The sequence below is a fragment of the Mytilus californianus genome, unplaced genomic scaffold (genome assembly GCF_021869535.1).
Source record: "Mytilus californianus isolate M0D057914Y unplaced genomic scaffold, xbMytCali1.0.p SCAF_12, whole genome shotgun sequence".
Classification (NCBI taxonomy): Eukaryota; Metazoa; Mollusca; class Bivalvia; order Mytilida; family Mytilidae; genus Mytilus; species Mytilus californianus.
Genome location: NW_026262604.1, coordinates 12,579,953 through 12,596,952, shown reverse-complemented (window position 1 = coordinate 12,596,952; position 17,000 = coordinate 12,579,953). Strand labels below are relative to the sequence as shown.

The 17,000-nt window shown below is 32.6% G+C and overlaps 1 protein-coding gene across 1 annotated transcript in view; it reads right to left on the bottom strand.

The window, feature by feature from the left end:
- The window catches only part of LOC127722284 (zinc finger protein 271-like), a 32,032-nt gene extending 15,284 nt beyond the window's left edge, over window positions 1-16,748 (bottom strand). Inside the window, exons 1-2 of the mRNA XM_052229176.1 lie at window positions 16,708-16,748; window positions 7,988-8,907 (exon numbers count right to left, since the gene is read on the bottom strand). Of these exons, the coding sequence (XP_052085136.1) occupies window positions 7,988-8,785 (798 nt within the window). The 5' untranslated portion in view covers window positions 8,786-8,907; window positions 16,708-16,748. The remainder of the gene's footprint in view (window positions 1-7,987; window positions 8,908-16,707) is intronic.
- Between the last annotated feature and the right edge of the window lie 252 nt (window positions 16,749-17,000).

Sequence of the window (17,000 nt, the reverse complement as noted above, 5' to 3'; positions counted from 1 at the left end):
TTTCTATTTTAGGAACTGAACACGGCTTAATACAAGTTTATCCCTTCAATGTAAAAGGTCATATGGCAGTAGTGGGGAAACTACCGGTTCTGGCGACTTTTTGCTAATGTTAACCCTATGGGGAAAAGGTAGCCTCCTGAGAGGTAGCCTCCCGATGTGAGGCTATTTCTATGACGACATTTTTAGGTATTATGACATTAATTAATTAAATTATTTATTTTCTTTGGAGGATAAACTCATTATAAAATGTTACTAATTACGTTTGTGTTAATTATGCATAAGTACATGATTTTTATTTTAATTTTAATTTGATATATGAAAATCCCCAGTCTATTAATAGATATACAGGTAAACCCATCTAAGTGTGTATCAAATATATATATTTGTTTGTTTATATATCTATTCACCTACGGCTGTGAAGAATAAGACGTACACGTTATTATATAAATAATATAATCGTTAAATCAATATTGAAAGCGTGTTTTAACTTGTCGTTATTGTACGTTGTGACCTTTAACATGTTTAGACGTGTTAACAGTTAATTAATAATCCGATTTAGATTAGTCGCCATGTTCAAAATATAATTGTAAACATGATCGCGTCGGTTTTTTTATACGACCGCAAAAAAATTTTTGTGGTCGTATATTGGTATGACGTTGGCGTCGTCTCGTCGTCGTCGTCGTCGTTGTCGTTGTCGTCTGGCGTCGTCCGAAGACATATTGGTTTTCGCACTGTAACTTTAGTTTAAGTGAATGGATCTCTATGAAATTTTACCACAAGGTTCAATACCACAAAAGGAAGGTTGGGATTGATTTTGGGGGTTATGGTACCAACAGTAGAGGAATGAGGGGCCAAAAAGGGGCCAAAAATAAGCATTTTTGTAACTCTCAGACATAACTTGTGTGTTAGTGTATGGACCTCTCTGACATTGTACCACAAGGTTCCATATCACAAAAGGAATGCTGGGATTGATTTTGGGGGTAATTGTCTCAAAATTTTAGGAATTAGGGGCCAAAAAAGGGGCAAAAAACAAGCATTTTTCTAGTTTCATGACAATAACTTGCGTGTAAGTGTATGGATCTTTCTGAAATTGTACTACAAGGTTTTCATATCACAAAGGGAAAGCTGGAATTGAGTTTGGGGGTAATTGCCGAAACGTTTAGGAATTGGGGGCCAAAAAGGGGCCAAAAATAAGCATTTTTCTAGTTTCCAGACAATAACTTGTGTTCAAGCATATGGATCTCTCTGAAATTGTACTGCAAGGTACCATACCACAAAGGGAAGGCTGGGATTGATGATGGGGGTAATTGCCTCAATATTTTAGGAATTAGGGGCAAAAAAGGGGCAAAAACAAGCATTTTTCTAGTTTCAGGACAATAACTTGTGTGTAAGTGTATGGATCTTTCTGAAATTGTACTACAAGGTTCCATATCACAAAGGGAAAGCTGGGTTTGAGTTTGGGGGTAATTGCCTTAAACGTTTAGGAATTGGGGGCCAAAAAACACATTTTTCTAGTTTCCAGACAATAACTTGTGTTCAAGTGTATGGATCTCTCTGAAATTGTACTGCAAGGTACCATACCACAAAGGGAAGGCTTTTCTCGAAAATTCTGTACCACAATCTGGACAAGTATTAGACATTTGCACAAAATACGGAAATCAAAGCTAATTACGTTGAAAGAGTGACCAAGACTATTAAATAAAAAATTATTAGATTTATCACCAGTAAGCAGTCATATGACTATTATGTTAAATGGTTACACTGGCCAAAGAAATTCAACTCTTGGATTAAAGCTCGCGATTTATCTGATATTTGAGAGAGTTAACTATCCCGGAAAGACTAACTTAAAGTCTCGACAGTTTACACCCCTGCACGAAATATAGCATACTGTTGACCCTTTCGTGAGGTTACAGATACTGTTGAGTGATATGCAACTCTCTATTTCTTTTTATCTCGATGTATAAAATAATCATAGATAATTTTATTCTTTATATATATTGTAAAGACAACATGTGGATGGCTCCCCGACCCATGTCTGTCTGGTTCACCTTCTGTCTGAATTGACGGGGATATTAAATATTGTACAAATTATTGTTGTTATCATTACTAGTGTGGTATCGAGAAGCAGAAACTTAAAAAAAAAGGAATACAATCACACAAAAGGAGAATCATATTGGATAATTCCTTGCTCATATTTGTATGGATTAAACCTTGAATCGATACACACAAACACACACAAACATACACAAACACTAACAATGATAAACACCGGTGCATCGTTTATCAATAAAACCTATTGAAAGTTAAAACACGCTATCGATATTGATTGAACAATTATATTATAAAATTCGAGATTAAATACCTTTCAAAATTTCACCTCAGAAATAGTTAGATGTAAAATACTATTTTGTTCCATTAATGTAACGATTTACTTATATTAAAAAAAAAAACGACGCGATCATGTTTACAATTATATTTTGAACTTAGAATATAGCAAAGTACTCTCGACCAATGAAATTGTAGAATTGGATGCCTCTTAATTGTGAAGAATGAACGTAAATCATGTTCTTAGTAAGGGATTATCCTATTATTTGGGTCTATTTACAGTTCAAAACAAAGAGTTTCTATAAATGAGTTACAACTGCCCTGAAGCACATTTATCAGCCTGAAAGGATTTATCACACAGTGATTGAAACTGACTAAAAGTTGAATTGTGAAACAAACAAAAATCTCAAAATAAGTTGAAGTTTACTGGTGCAGTAAAATTGGTACCGTGAATTTAATTATGAAAATATTAATAACTTCAAATTACTATAAAATTAAACAATACCAAAGCAATGCAAAAAAAAATTAAAAAAATCTTTCAGATAAAAAATAACCTAAATCTTTAGCTTTCCAAAACTTTGATTACATGATCAGCGGTTGGGGAGAATAGTTATTTCCAATACAATTATTCCGATAAAAAAAACAGGAATTAAATTTTAAACATATTAAAAACTTTTAAGGGCATTATTTTTGAGCATTTCCCTGACATAATGAATCAGTATTTGATTTAAAAAGCCGGACCAAATTATTGGCTGTGAAATAAAATTTAGTTGTAACTCTAATGTATTAATTGATTTAAACTGTAAATGAAAAAGGATAATTCCTCACTAAAATATTACATGATTTACATTCATACTCACAATCAGGAAACATACAATTCCTACCTTTTCTTTCTACTGTTGTGTCACCTAATATCTATAACGCATTTTTTTAAAAAATATTTCCCAAATGATAAGAAAGTCCTCACATCACTAAAACTTATCCATAAATGACATGCCGAAAAAGGAAGTCATGCATCATTTATAAACATTGCACTGACAATGAAACTAATTCTTGAATAGATCATTTGAGCCTTGAGCACTTTACAATATACTAAGTTTGTAAGAGAATGATAATCCCTTACTTCATGATAAGTACTCGCTGACGCTCGTACTTATTCATGAAGAAAGGGATTATCATTCTCTTACATATACATGGCGACTAATCTAAATCGGATTATTAATTAACTGTTAACACGTCTTAACATGTTAAAGGTCACTACGTACAATAACGACAAGTTAAAACACGCTTTCAATATTGATTTAACGATTATATTATTTATATAATAACGTGTACGTCTTATTCTTCACAGTCGTAGGTGAATAGATATATAAACAAACAAATATATATATTTGATACACACTTATAGATGGGTTTACCTGTATATCTATTAATAGACTGGGGATTTTCATATATCAAATTAAAATAAAAATAAAAATCATATACTTATGCATAATTAACACAAACGTAATTAGTAACATTTTATAATGAGTTTATCCTCCAAAGAAAATAATTAATTTAATTAATTAATGTCATAATACCTAAAAATGTCGTCATAGAAATAGCCTCACATCGGGAGGCTACCTCTCAGGAGGCTACCTTTTCCCCATAGGGATTCAATTTTTGTTAAAATCAAACTTAGTTTAATTTTGGACCCTTTGGACCTTAATGTAGACCAATTTGAAAACGGAACCAAAGATTAAGAATCTAAATACACGGTTAGATTCGGCATATCAAAGAACCCCAATAATTCAATTTTTGATGAAATCAAACAAAGTTTAATTTTGGACCCTTTGGACCTCAATGTGGACCAATTTAAAAACGGGGCCCAAAATCCAAAAACTTAATACACGGTTAGATTCAGCATATTAAAGTACCCCAAGAATTCAAGAATAAAACCCCATTGAAATTGGTCAAGAAATAAGCAATTTATACGAAGTATCTTCTTTTGCACAATACTGTGCAATTGAATATTTCTTGCTATTGCGCAATACTGCACAATTGACAATTTCTTGCTATTGCGCAATATTGTGCTATTGGATATTTCTTGCTATTGCGCAATACTGTGCAATTGAAGATTTCTTGCTATTGCGCAATACTGTGCAATTGAAGATTTCTTGCTATTGTGCAATACTGTGCAATTGAAAATTTCTTGCTATTGCACAATACTTATTATATAATAATTTACACATCCTGTTTGGTGTGTATCTCCTACCATATCATTATTATTTGCTTTTAAATATAAATCAGAAATAACCAACTTAAAATGGAAAATTTTAAAAGAAAAAAAAAGGAAAAAAAGAAAAAAAAGGAAAAAAAAAAAAAAATCCCTCCCCAAATTTTTTGAACCCCCTTATGATTCATCACCCCCAAACTCAATCCCAGCCTTCCCTTTGTGGTATGGTTCCTTGCAGTACAATTTCAGAGAGATCCATACACTTGAACACAAGTTATTGTCTGGAAACTTGAAAAATGTGTTTTTTGGCCCCTTTTTGGCCCCCAATTCCTAAACGTTTCGGGTAATTTCCCCCAAACTCAATTCCAGCTTTCCCTGTGTGATATAGAACCTTGTAGTACAATTTCAGAAATATCCAAACACTTACACACAAGTTATTGTCATGAAACTAGAAAAATGCTTGTTTTTTGCCCCTTTTTTGGCCCCTAATTCCTAAAATTTTGAGGCAATTCCCCCAAAATCAATTCCAGCTTTCCCTGTGTGATATAGAACCTTGTAGTACAATTTCAGAAATATCCAAACACTTACACACAAGTTATTGTCATGAAACTAGAAAAATGCTTGTTTTTTGCCCCTTTTTTGGCCCCTAATTCCTAAAATTTTGAGGCAATTCCCCCAAAATCAATTCCAGCATTCCCTGTGTGATATGGAACCTTGTGGTACAATTTCAGAGAGATCCATACACTTGAACACAAGTTATTGTCTGGAAACTAGAAAAAAATCATATTTTTGGCCCCTTTTTGGCCCCTTATTCCTAAACGTTTCGGGCAATTACCCCCAAACTCAATTCCAGCTTTCCCTTTGTGATATGGAACCTTGTAGTACAATTTCAGAAAGATCCATACACTTTCACACAAGTTATTGTCATGAAACTAGAAAAATGCTTGTTTTTTGCCCCTTTTTTGGCCCCTAATTCCTAATATTTTGAGGCAGTTACCCCCAAAATCAATCCCAGCATTCCCTTTGTGATATGGAACCTTGTGGTACAATGTCAGAGAGATCCATACACTAACACACAAGTTATGTCTGGAAGTTACAAAAATGCTTATTTTTCGCCCCTTTTTGGCCCCTAATTCCGTAACCGTTGATACCATAACCCCCAAAATCAATCCCAACCTTCCTTTTGTGGTATTGAACCTGATGATTAAATTTCATAGAGATCCATTCACCTAAACTAAAGTTAGAGTGCGAAAACCAATGTGTCTTCGGACGACGCCGGACGACGACGACAACGACGACGACGACGCCAACGTCATACCAATATACGACCGCAAAAATGTTTGCGGTCGTATAAAAATCAATGCTTTAACCTCTTTTTTGAAGTCATAAATCGTTTATGCCTTTAATTTCTTTACTTTGAAATTGCTGTTTCATCGACTTGGTAAAAATTAAATATTGCCGATGACGAAAGCGGGTTTCGTAAAACACAAATTTTATTTTTGTTCTGAGGATTTCGTAACAGGCAGCGGGAAAAATAAAAATAAAAGTAAAAACCACTTCTTTTATTTTTATTCTGAAATCGGGAAATTGGAGTCGGCGGTTCTCGTTAAACAGATAATAAAAAAAGTCTGGCCTCATGGACAAATGACAGACGGAAACTTCGTTCCATTATTGTAATTTGTATGTAATTATTCCTTTGACCCTCTTATGGAATAAAACATACCTAGGTTTCTGACACAGAATAACTGTAGTCACAAGAACTTAGAATTGGTTATATGATTTGAATTTTTATTAAAAAACTATATTATAATATAAAGCAATTATTAGCTTTTGTGCAAGACACTAATATGCTGTTGCGAATTGAACCCCATCTCCAAACCACCCCCCAAAAAATAATTTTACCCCCTCCTTTTTTTTTGCTTTTTGTGCAATGCACTATGCTGTTGCATTTTGACCTCCCCCCTTTTTTTTGCAAAAAAAAATAATAGTTTTCTTTTTAATTTCTGAAATGAGTAAAAATTGTCCCCCCCCCCATATTTTTTTTACCCCCCCCCTTTTTTTCCCTCTTTTTCCAAAAGAAAAATTCTTTCCCTCAAGATATGGTCATAATCTCAATTCAAATTTCTAAAGGAGTTTGCAACCATAATTACCCATTTAAATACATCATAAAAGTCTTAAAGTAGAAAATGACATACATAATCATGGCTAAAATAATATTAATTAATAGTAACTTATAAAAATAAATTGACAGCTAATTATCTCAAGACAATACAATATTTCTTTACACGTAATTTACAAGTAGTGTAAGGGAGGTAAATCAAAACATACACAACATTGTACTTTAAATGTATTTGAACTACCTCCCTCACATTGCTTTTAAAAATGTCGTAATTGTCCATTAACCAGGAAACCCCTTTTTCCCCCTTTTTTGCCCCTAATTCCTAAATGGTTTGAACCATAACCATAACCCCCCAAAAGTCAATCCTAACCATCCCTTTGTGGTATGGAAACTTGTGGTATAATTTCACAGAGATTCATACACTTAAACACAAGTTATTGTCTGGAAACTACAAAAATGCTTATTTGGGCCCCTCATTCCTAAACTGTTGGGACCATAACCCCTAAAATCAATCCCGACTTTTCTTTTGTGGTTATAAACCTTGTGTTCAAATTTCATAGATTTCTATCTACTTATACTAAAGTTATTGTCCGGAAACCAACTGTCTTCGGACGACAACGACAACGTGATGTGATAACAATATACGACCACAAAAATCTTTTGCGGTCGTATAAAAAGTGGTATGATTGCCCATGAGACAACTTTCCACCAGAGAGCAAATGATGTAGAACTATAGGTCATCGTACGACCTCCAACAATGAGCAAAACACAAAAAGGGATAGCAAGCTTTAGGGGCACCGAAATGACAAAATGTAAAACATTTGTGTAATACAATTCAAAAGAGAAAACTTACGCACTGATTTTATATTATGCAGATTATTAAAAAACAGTCAACAAAAAACAAATATAACATACAGCAATAAATGACTACTACATGTATTTAATTACTGTGGCTCCTCAATTGGGACAGGCACGTATATATACAGAATGTAAGCCGACGATACCATTTAAAAAATATCATAATCATCATGTTCATGTGAAATATGTGTTCTCATGCGTCTTTGTTCTTCACCAAGCCAGCTTAAACCTTTACCACATATATTGTCCATCACAGTTATAAGATTTATCATGTTTATCACACGCTGACTAAATCTTTTTCCACATAAATCACAGTTATAAGGTTAATCACCTTGTATGAGTTCTCATGTGACGTTCTAAATTACTATGATGACCAAACTTGTTACCACATACATTACAGTCATGCAGTTTTCAACTGTATCTGTTCTCATGTGAATCTGTAAATTACTTATTAATACTAAGACGAATTAAATCTTCATCACAAACATCTCATAAGGTTTATCTCCTGTATGTGTTTTCATATGTCTTTGTAGATGTCCAAGCCGACTAAACACTTTACCACATACATCACAGTTATGAGGTTTATCACCTGTATGTATTCTCATGTGTATTTTCAAATGACAATGCTGACTAAACCTCTTACCACATATATCACATTCATAAGGTTTATCTCCTGTATGTGTTCTCATGTGAATTTGTAATATAGATGACTGACTAAACCGTTTACCACACATTTCACAGTTATGAGGTTTATCACCTGTATGTACTCTCATGTGTACTTGTAAATGTCCAAGCCGACTAAACCCTTTACCACATATATCACAGCTATGAGGTTTATCTCCTGTATGTGTTCTCATGTGAATTTGTAATATAAAGAGCCGACTAAACCGTTTACCACATACATCACAGCTATGAGGTTTATCACCTGTATGTATTCTCATATGACTTTGTAAATTACCAGGCTGACTAAACCCTTTACCACAAACATCACAGATATGAGGTTTTTCACCAGTATGTGTTCTCACATGTCTCTTTAAGTCACTACTTTTACTAAATTCTCTGCCACAAACATCACATTCATGAAGTTTTTTGCCAGTATGTGTTTTCACATGTCTCTTCAAGTCACTACTTTGACCAAATTCTCTAGGACAAACATCACAGTCATGAGGTCTTTCACCAGCATGTGTTCTCATATGTCTCTTGAAATCACTACTTTTACTAAATTCTCTACCACAAACATCACATTTATGAAGTGTACCAGTCTGCATGGTCGGTTTGCTTATGTGTCTCTGTTAACGTTGTGTGCCATTGATTGTGACGAAATCTTCTACCTCATACATTCTATTTAATGTGTATATATGTAATAATAAAACTATGATCTTGTACAATTCTGTAAGGAACAAAATAATAAAATAAGACATAAGGCCAATTAAAATTAATTGATAGATTTTCATCCCCGCCCGCCCCTCTGAAATCGTCCCGCCCCAATTTTTTTTATTTTTAAAAATTTACGATTTCTGGATTTTGTTCATTTCCGTTACCGGTAACCACCGATAATTCCATTTCATTCAAAACTTCCAGTTTCAAATTTCGGTTTCGTATTTCTTCGAGTAATATAAGACAAGTCGACATATTCTTCTGCTTAATGATGACAACATTTTCTTCTGAGAATATAGATTGATTACTAGAAGGGCATGAAATATTCTGGTTACGAGTTATAGGTGGTGTCCAAGAACGCTAATCGCGGTATGTCACAAATTTCAGTGATTAGAAAACCATGGATTTTTTTTATTTATACAATGACTTTGTGTCAGGAAATTTGGACTGTGAATGATATCCAAAGCGCAAGAATCGTGGAACACATTGGTACAAAAACATGACTAGAATAATATAATTTACACAAGCACGAACTTTATGACCGTATATTGAGTACAAAGAGTCAGCCAACGTACAAAATGTATTATAGCAAGCCCTTAGATTTAACCCCAAAGGCTGTCGTTTTTGTAGACAAACAGCAAACACCCTCTGTCCCAAGCCCCTCAATAGAGTCATTTAACAACTTCTTTTTGGTTCAATTCATGTTTTACATTGCAATTAAATTTGTACCTTGCATAAGAATCTTAAAAGCACCAACCCTAGTATTTTCAACACAGTTTGAGTTTTCATTTCACTCTGTACTCATCATATTTGTGTTGCGTACAAATGCATATGCTTCATTTTATGGGCACTACAAATCATAGCTTAGAAAGCAAAATAAATTTGATCTAGATAGTCTAAAAGAGAACATTTCTCCACGTTTTAGCTACAAAATGTATTACTAAAAAAAGGTTTCTAAAGCGGCAATTACATGTAAAACAGTGGTTGCCAATCAGAAATATTAATTCAAGAATTCGAAAAATAATGTAGAATTCCTTATATATACATGATATAAGCTTATTATTACCCTTGTATATGAACAACACGTCACAAAAGGGTATAGAAGGAAATAAAAAATAAAAAATAAAATCCTCCCACCCGCCCTATTTTAAAAAAAAATCTGGATGAAAATCTACTAATTAATTTTAGTTGGCCTACATTTGTAAACCTTTTGATTCTTTCCCGGGCATCACACATAAAATATCTATTTTGACATTCTCTGCATTTATGCATCTGCTAGTTTGGGTTATTTAATTCCATACTTTGTACAACATGAAGAAGAATTATATAAGCTGTACTGCATCATTGATGTATACCTCACGTTTTCTTTATTCATAAGGAAAAGAATGTTGGTAAATGTTAACATTATTTAAAAGGCGGTACTTTTACCTACATGTACATAATTGTTAACTTTTCATACATTGTGATTTGGATGGAGAGTTGTCTCATTAACATTCATACCACATCTTTTTATTTATAATAAATAAACTGTTGACACAGACATATGTCTTGTCTGTCTGCAGAAAAAAATTCAGAAGAGATAATCTGATGTACAGCAACATTGCTTATTAATATGAAGTTGCTGGACCATGAACTAGGGACAGGATCTAAAAATAGCAGCCAGCATGGTTCAATTTTGTCAAAATAAGCTAAGAAACATCGATGATGAATTATTCACTTGCAAGTGAATAATTCAACCTCATTGAATCTGTATTCATGTGATCTTCAATTTAACGCCTTAGCTAGAGATGGATTATGCATGATTGATGCATGTTAGGTTATTAAAAGAAAAGAATGTCATTATTGAAAGTGAAACAATGGTAAATCATTTGATTGACCGATTTGATCCACAAAAAATCATTCTTATTCAGGTGAGGTAAAATAAAATTTTCAACCTTAAACTTGAAATCAAACAGACATAGAAAAATAAATTTGCATGAGGTCCATAAAATATATAATAACAATAATAAATTTAATTTATTATTGTGTCACATACTCAACTGATTGTACATTAATATACACTGACATAATAAAAATATACATTAAAAAAATCAATACCCAGCCATTGAGTTGACTTATGAGACACATATTTACAAAACATTTCACATTTATATATGTGCAAAAGTGATGATTTTCTATAAATTGTTTGAAATTTCACAGTGATATCATACTTTACCTTTGTTTAAACCTGTTTATTTACTTTTGACTTTAATTATTTATCCCTTGTAATTTTTTATTAACTGTGTATTTGCATTCAGGTGTCACAGGTCAAATTTATTCATTCATTGTGTGTTAATTTACGTTTTTTGATTGAGTTAAGCCTTCCAATTGATATTTTATAGTGTGTTTTTCTATGTTGTGATGTTATACTATTGTATCAGAAAAAGGAGAAGGTTTGGTACCATTAAAACGTTTAATCCCGCTGCAAATGTTTGCACCTGTCCTAAGTCAGGAATCTGATTACAGTAGTTGTCGTCTGCTTATGTAGTTCATACGTGTTTCTCGTTTTCTCGTTTTTATATAGATTAGACCGTTGGTTTTTCCATTTGAATGGTTTTACACTAGTAATTTTTTGGGGCCCTTTATAGCTTGCTGTTCGGTGTGAGCCAATGCTCCGTGTTGAAGGCAGTACCTTGACCTATAATGGTTTACTTTCATAAATTGTAACTTGGATGGAGAGTTGTCTCATTGGCACTCATACCACATCTTCCTATATCTACATATAATTATATAACATTTACTAACATTTGTTTTTTGTACAATTTCAAAAAGATTTATTATTTAAATGATAACAAATTCAATTAATAAATTAAAATAATAAATTATATCTAGATAAAAAATATTATTATTTATTTCATAAATATCACATGACTTTAAAAGTAAGTTAAACATGTTAAAAGAACTATAAAAATTAGTATCTCAAACTAAAAATAACTTTCGTATCATAAAAAAATTAAAAATACTTTTGCTTAAAAAATGCTTGAGTTGAATTTCATGACAATTCATCATTTGTTTATCATTTCAACAAATTTCTGATCATCGTCTAAAATCATGAAAATAGCAAAATTTTCGATACAATTTGAACATTCAGAAAATAAAAGCCATCTACAGTCATCATAAAGAGAACAATTTAAAAGAAAGTGTTTTTCAGATTCAACACAATTGTTCGTACAACAATGTACAAAGCACACAAAGTCTGGTATGAACTGGAATTGGTGGCCTGGCATTCCTTCCGGTTTCGATGGCTAGCGGTAGCGATCTGGCACAGTATAGAACCATACGTGTTTGCACAAGGTCCATATATCTATTTATATTTATGTTTATGTTTATGTTTATATCGTGTAATGTGACAGTCGGTTGTTTTCGATAGTTAATTAGATGGCGTCTAGACTAAAATACACACTAAAACAAAGCTACATATTATCGAGCCCATGCCCTGTAAAATGTTTATTTTAGACTATTCATAATTTGGATAAATGTTTTACATTGGTTATAAATCTAATATGAGAATTTGAGTCAAATCGGTGAACATGAATTTGACATGTAAGACAGCTAGTGCCCCATTAACAGCTCGACAACTTTCAGTTTTGAAAGTTTTCTATCTATAAGTACTTCATGTGCTTGTACAGTGTAGATGAAAATCATTCTTGGTATAAAATATTCCCTTTGCAGGGTAAAATGATTCTTTTTCAGTAACATGAGTAATGACAATTTCCAAGACTAAATTACGTGAAAGATGACCACCTGCACTACTGGGGACTATTCTTTGCAATTTCTTTTTAGAGTAGTGTATTTTCCCATAGAAAACACTGTGTATTAGATCACCAGAGTTAATATAAATATGAATTTGATTAGATTGGGTGGTATATATATGGTATCCTCTGTTTCGGTTTCTTTGACATACATTACCATGATTACTTATAAAAGAACGAGTTGTTCAAATACCACACCAACAATGATTCTATGAATTGATTTTCTATAACGGCAGTAATGCACCTTCCTTTGTCAGACTTACTTACATTACTTATAAAAGAATGAGTTGTTCAAATACCACGCCAACAATGATTCTATGAATTGATTTTCTATAACGGCAGTAATGCACCTTCCGTTGTCAGACTATTGGGGTGTTTGACTACTGGGCTGTCGGACCAATAAATGTATTTACACTTTTGGTATTTAGCTGAATTTTGTCTCTGAATGACCTTAAATCTGTTCCGAATAACCTTCTGACGTCAAGCATCAATCACTTTTTACAGTCAAGGATATAACTCTATAGGGTTATTACAGAAAAATAACATACATTTGTTATTGTGGACTAACAAATCAAAGAACTGTAATAACATATGTATGTTACATGTTTTAAAGGGACAATATACACCATTAGTTTTGTTAAAATGTATACAATATCAAAATGAACTGTTTGTAAATTTTATCATCTTTTGCAAGGACGAAAAAAAGTGCACTGCAAAATCCAGTTAAGTTTTGAATTTTCTAAAACATACAATACATTTGAATTTTATTTACATAGGGCATGCTATGCCTTAAAACTTTTGCAGATGCACAGGTTTATCTGTACTCAGAGTAAATTTTGAGGTGAAAACGCAGCCAATTTAGCCAAAGGGTCCACATGAACCTTAACTATACATGCTATAGAAAGATATAACAGTTCATAGTTTGCCAATCATGCATAGTACACCTATGTTATTACAGAAAAAAATATGCCAATAATAACTAAAGGGTGTTATTACAGCTTCTCTACATCACTCCTAAGCATTTGACATTCATCATGCTTAATTACAATGTATTTTATTTTATTGTAAGAAATAATGATCAGAGCATGTAATGAGGTTCTGGGCAAGCTTCCTAGTAATTCCCAAGTGTCTTATACATGTCATATAACCAAGTTACAAGTTACATGCCTTTAATAACTAAGCCTTGTTATTACAGCTAAGTTTATCCCTTAAAAGCCACTTCTCATTGATTTACCTTGGTTAATGAAAAATGTATTAATTTAACTCAAAAAATAGTTATCAAGGCTATGCATTTAGTTTCTGCGTAAATTTTCAAGAGTTCCCTAGAGCCCACTAAAAATCAAAATATTTATGATTTATTTTACAAATAACAAACATATCATATGTTATTACAGATTTAGAAAATTTAAGGATTAAAGAGAAGACAACTCATGAAAGTATCTGTAATAACACATGCAAGTTATTTTCTGTAATAACCCTATAGAGTTATTTCCCTGACTGAAGTTCTATTGATATTACTATTGTCTTTATCATGTTTATGTATACTTAACTATAGAAAGATATATAACAGTCCATAGTTTGCCAGTCATGCATAGTACACCTATGTTTAATATTACATAAAAAATATACCTATAATAACTTAAGGTGTTATTACAGCTTATCTACATCACTCCTAAGCATTTGCTCAGACAATCATCATAAATTACAATGTATTTTAATTTATTGTAAGAAATAATGATCAGAGCATGTAATGAGGTTCTGCACAAGCTTCCCAGTAATTTCCAAGTGTCTCATATAAAAAGTTACATGCCTTTAATCATGTTGTTAATAATTTTAGAAGCCTTGTTATTACAGCTAAGTTTATCCCTTAAAAGCCTCGTCTCATTGATTTACCATGGTTAATGAAAAATGTATTAATCTAATCAAAAATAAGTTATCAAGACTATGCATTTAGTTCTGTGCAAAGTTTCAAGAGTTTCCTAGAGCCCAATAAAAATCAAAATATTTATGATTTATTTTACAAATAACAAACATCATGATATGTTATTACATGTATTACAGATTTAGAAAATTTAAAGATTAAAGAGTAGACAACTCATGAAAGTATCTGTAATAACACATGGTCCAAGGACACAGTTATCATCCTTTGGTTTTCGTTGTCTACAAATATAGTCCCTAGTGTGAACAGTGTATAACTTGCATTTTTTTTTGATACACTTTCCCAATTTATTTCTTGATATTTTATGCATGAAATATTAAGTAAGGGGATGAAATTACATGTTAAAAAAATTTGGGTGCTGAATCTTTATGTTAAGTAGTGATTTGGTCCAGTTAAAAAAGGTCAAAAATTAGAATGTCTGAAGCTGTCAAACTGAATTTTAGCCCCCTTAACACAGAACTGTCAATATTTTGAGTTAGAGCTGGTAGAAGTTTCTATAATTTTGATATTATTTGTATCAATAGTAGTACACTACACTGTAAAAATCTTTTTGAGATAGAGCAGGTGCGATTTTTTTAATTTGAATTTATTGTCTAAAAGAAATGCACTACGAAATAACTGTGTTCTCGGGCCACATGCAAGTTATTTTCTGTAATAACCCTATAGAGTTATATCACTGACTGTTTTAATTGTATTAACGTCAATTTTTTTAATTGTGTTGTTAAAGTTTACAGGAACCTGTGTGATTTTACGTAATGGTGGATAAATTTGCATACAAGTGTAAATACGTCAATGGGGTGTTGAAACTAATGGGGCGTTGGACTAGTGCCAGTAGTGGGGTGTCTGTCTGAATATGGAGGAATCTGGGTCCGTTCGCGCCCAATCACGTTCGCCCCCATGCACGTTCGCCCCCCTTTCACTTTCGCACCCTACACGTTCGCACCCAAAGTCCGTTCGCACCCTACACGTTCGCGCCCATTTTTTATTGGTTTTGTTTTTAATCATTTGTAAACGAGTTTTGGTAAGTGTATTGCTATAAATATATATTTTTTCATTGTTTCTAAATAAAGTGAGATTCTGACAAGGTTTTTTTTGTGTCATGGTAAATATATTGAAATAAACATTTTTTTTCATTGTTTTTAAATAAAGTGAGATTCTGACGACCAGTATTTTATTTTTGTGTTGAATAATTTTTAATCATGTTTGGATAGTGTATTGCTATAAATAGTTTTTTCATTGTTTATGAATAAAGTGAGATTCTGACACACATGAGATCAAAGGAGCCAAGCAGTTAAAAACAATTATCTTTCATGTTTTTTATTTAAAATCTTCAAAGTTTTACTCATACCAAGCTAAATACATGCAGTATTTACATCAACGCAAGTTAAAACAACCATGACAACAATCATAATTTTCAAACACTCAACAATAACACCAAATTAGGCTGTGAATAAATACCAATTAGCAGTAATCATACATAATTAACATTTAATAATTAATCATCAAATCAATTTAAAACTATATTTCATTTAAAATTCCCGAATTTTTATTTATGAAAATAAAATATTTTGATATAAACATCTACAAAACACCTAAAAATTTATCAGGTTTTTGAATAAAAGAAAAGGGTGCGAACGTGTAGGGTGCGAACGGACCTATCGGGCGAACGTGTGGGGTGCGAACGTGTAGGGTGCGAACGTGTATTGGGCGCGAACGTACCCGATACCAATATGGAGAGACCCCGTTGAGTCAACGGTTCAGTGCTGTGTATTCATAATTGACCTGGCGAGTTAAGGGTTTTCTCATTGTTGAAGTTCATACGATTGCCTATAAGTGCTTGCATGATATATATACATCTACTTCATCTGAACGTTGGTGGATAGTCTCATAATTTTACAATCATATAAGACCTAAGTCATAACCTATTTACGGTCTCAAAATAGCAAATCGCCAAAATGTAAGTTTAAGTCTGTACAAGTGGATACTAGTTTCTAAGTTTTCACGTTATAAACAGTTTTGTTTAAGTGCACCAATATATTTTTTCACTCCAGTTTGTAAAAAATAAGACAAATCGTTAACTTACTTGGTTCCCAGACTTGGTCTAATTAACAGGGCAAATATAAGTCGAGGGAATGAGACCAACGGTATCATTCTTTGTACATGTCCACTACCTAATCTGTAAGTTTCGCCTCTGGCAGGAGCACCATCAGTAGCAGGTATTTTCGTACCTTAGCCATTTCGTACCTCTGCTATTTCGCACCTAAGATTTACCATTACGTACCCACGATAAAAACTATTTCGTACCCTATCGACCAAATTCATCTGCCATTTCGTACCTCATGGACTTTAAACATTGTTTACTATTTCGTATCATAT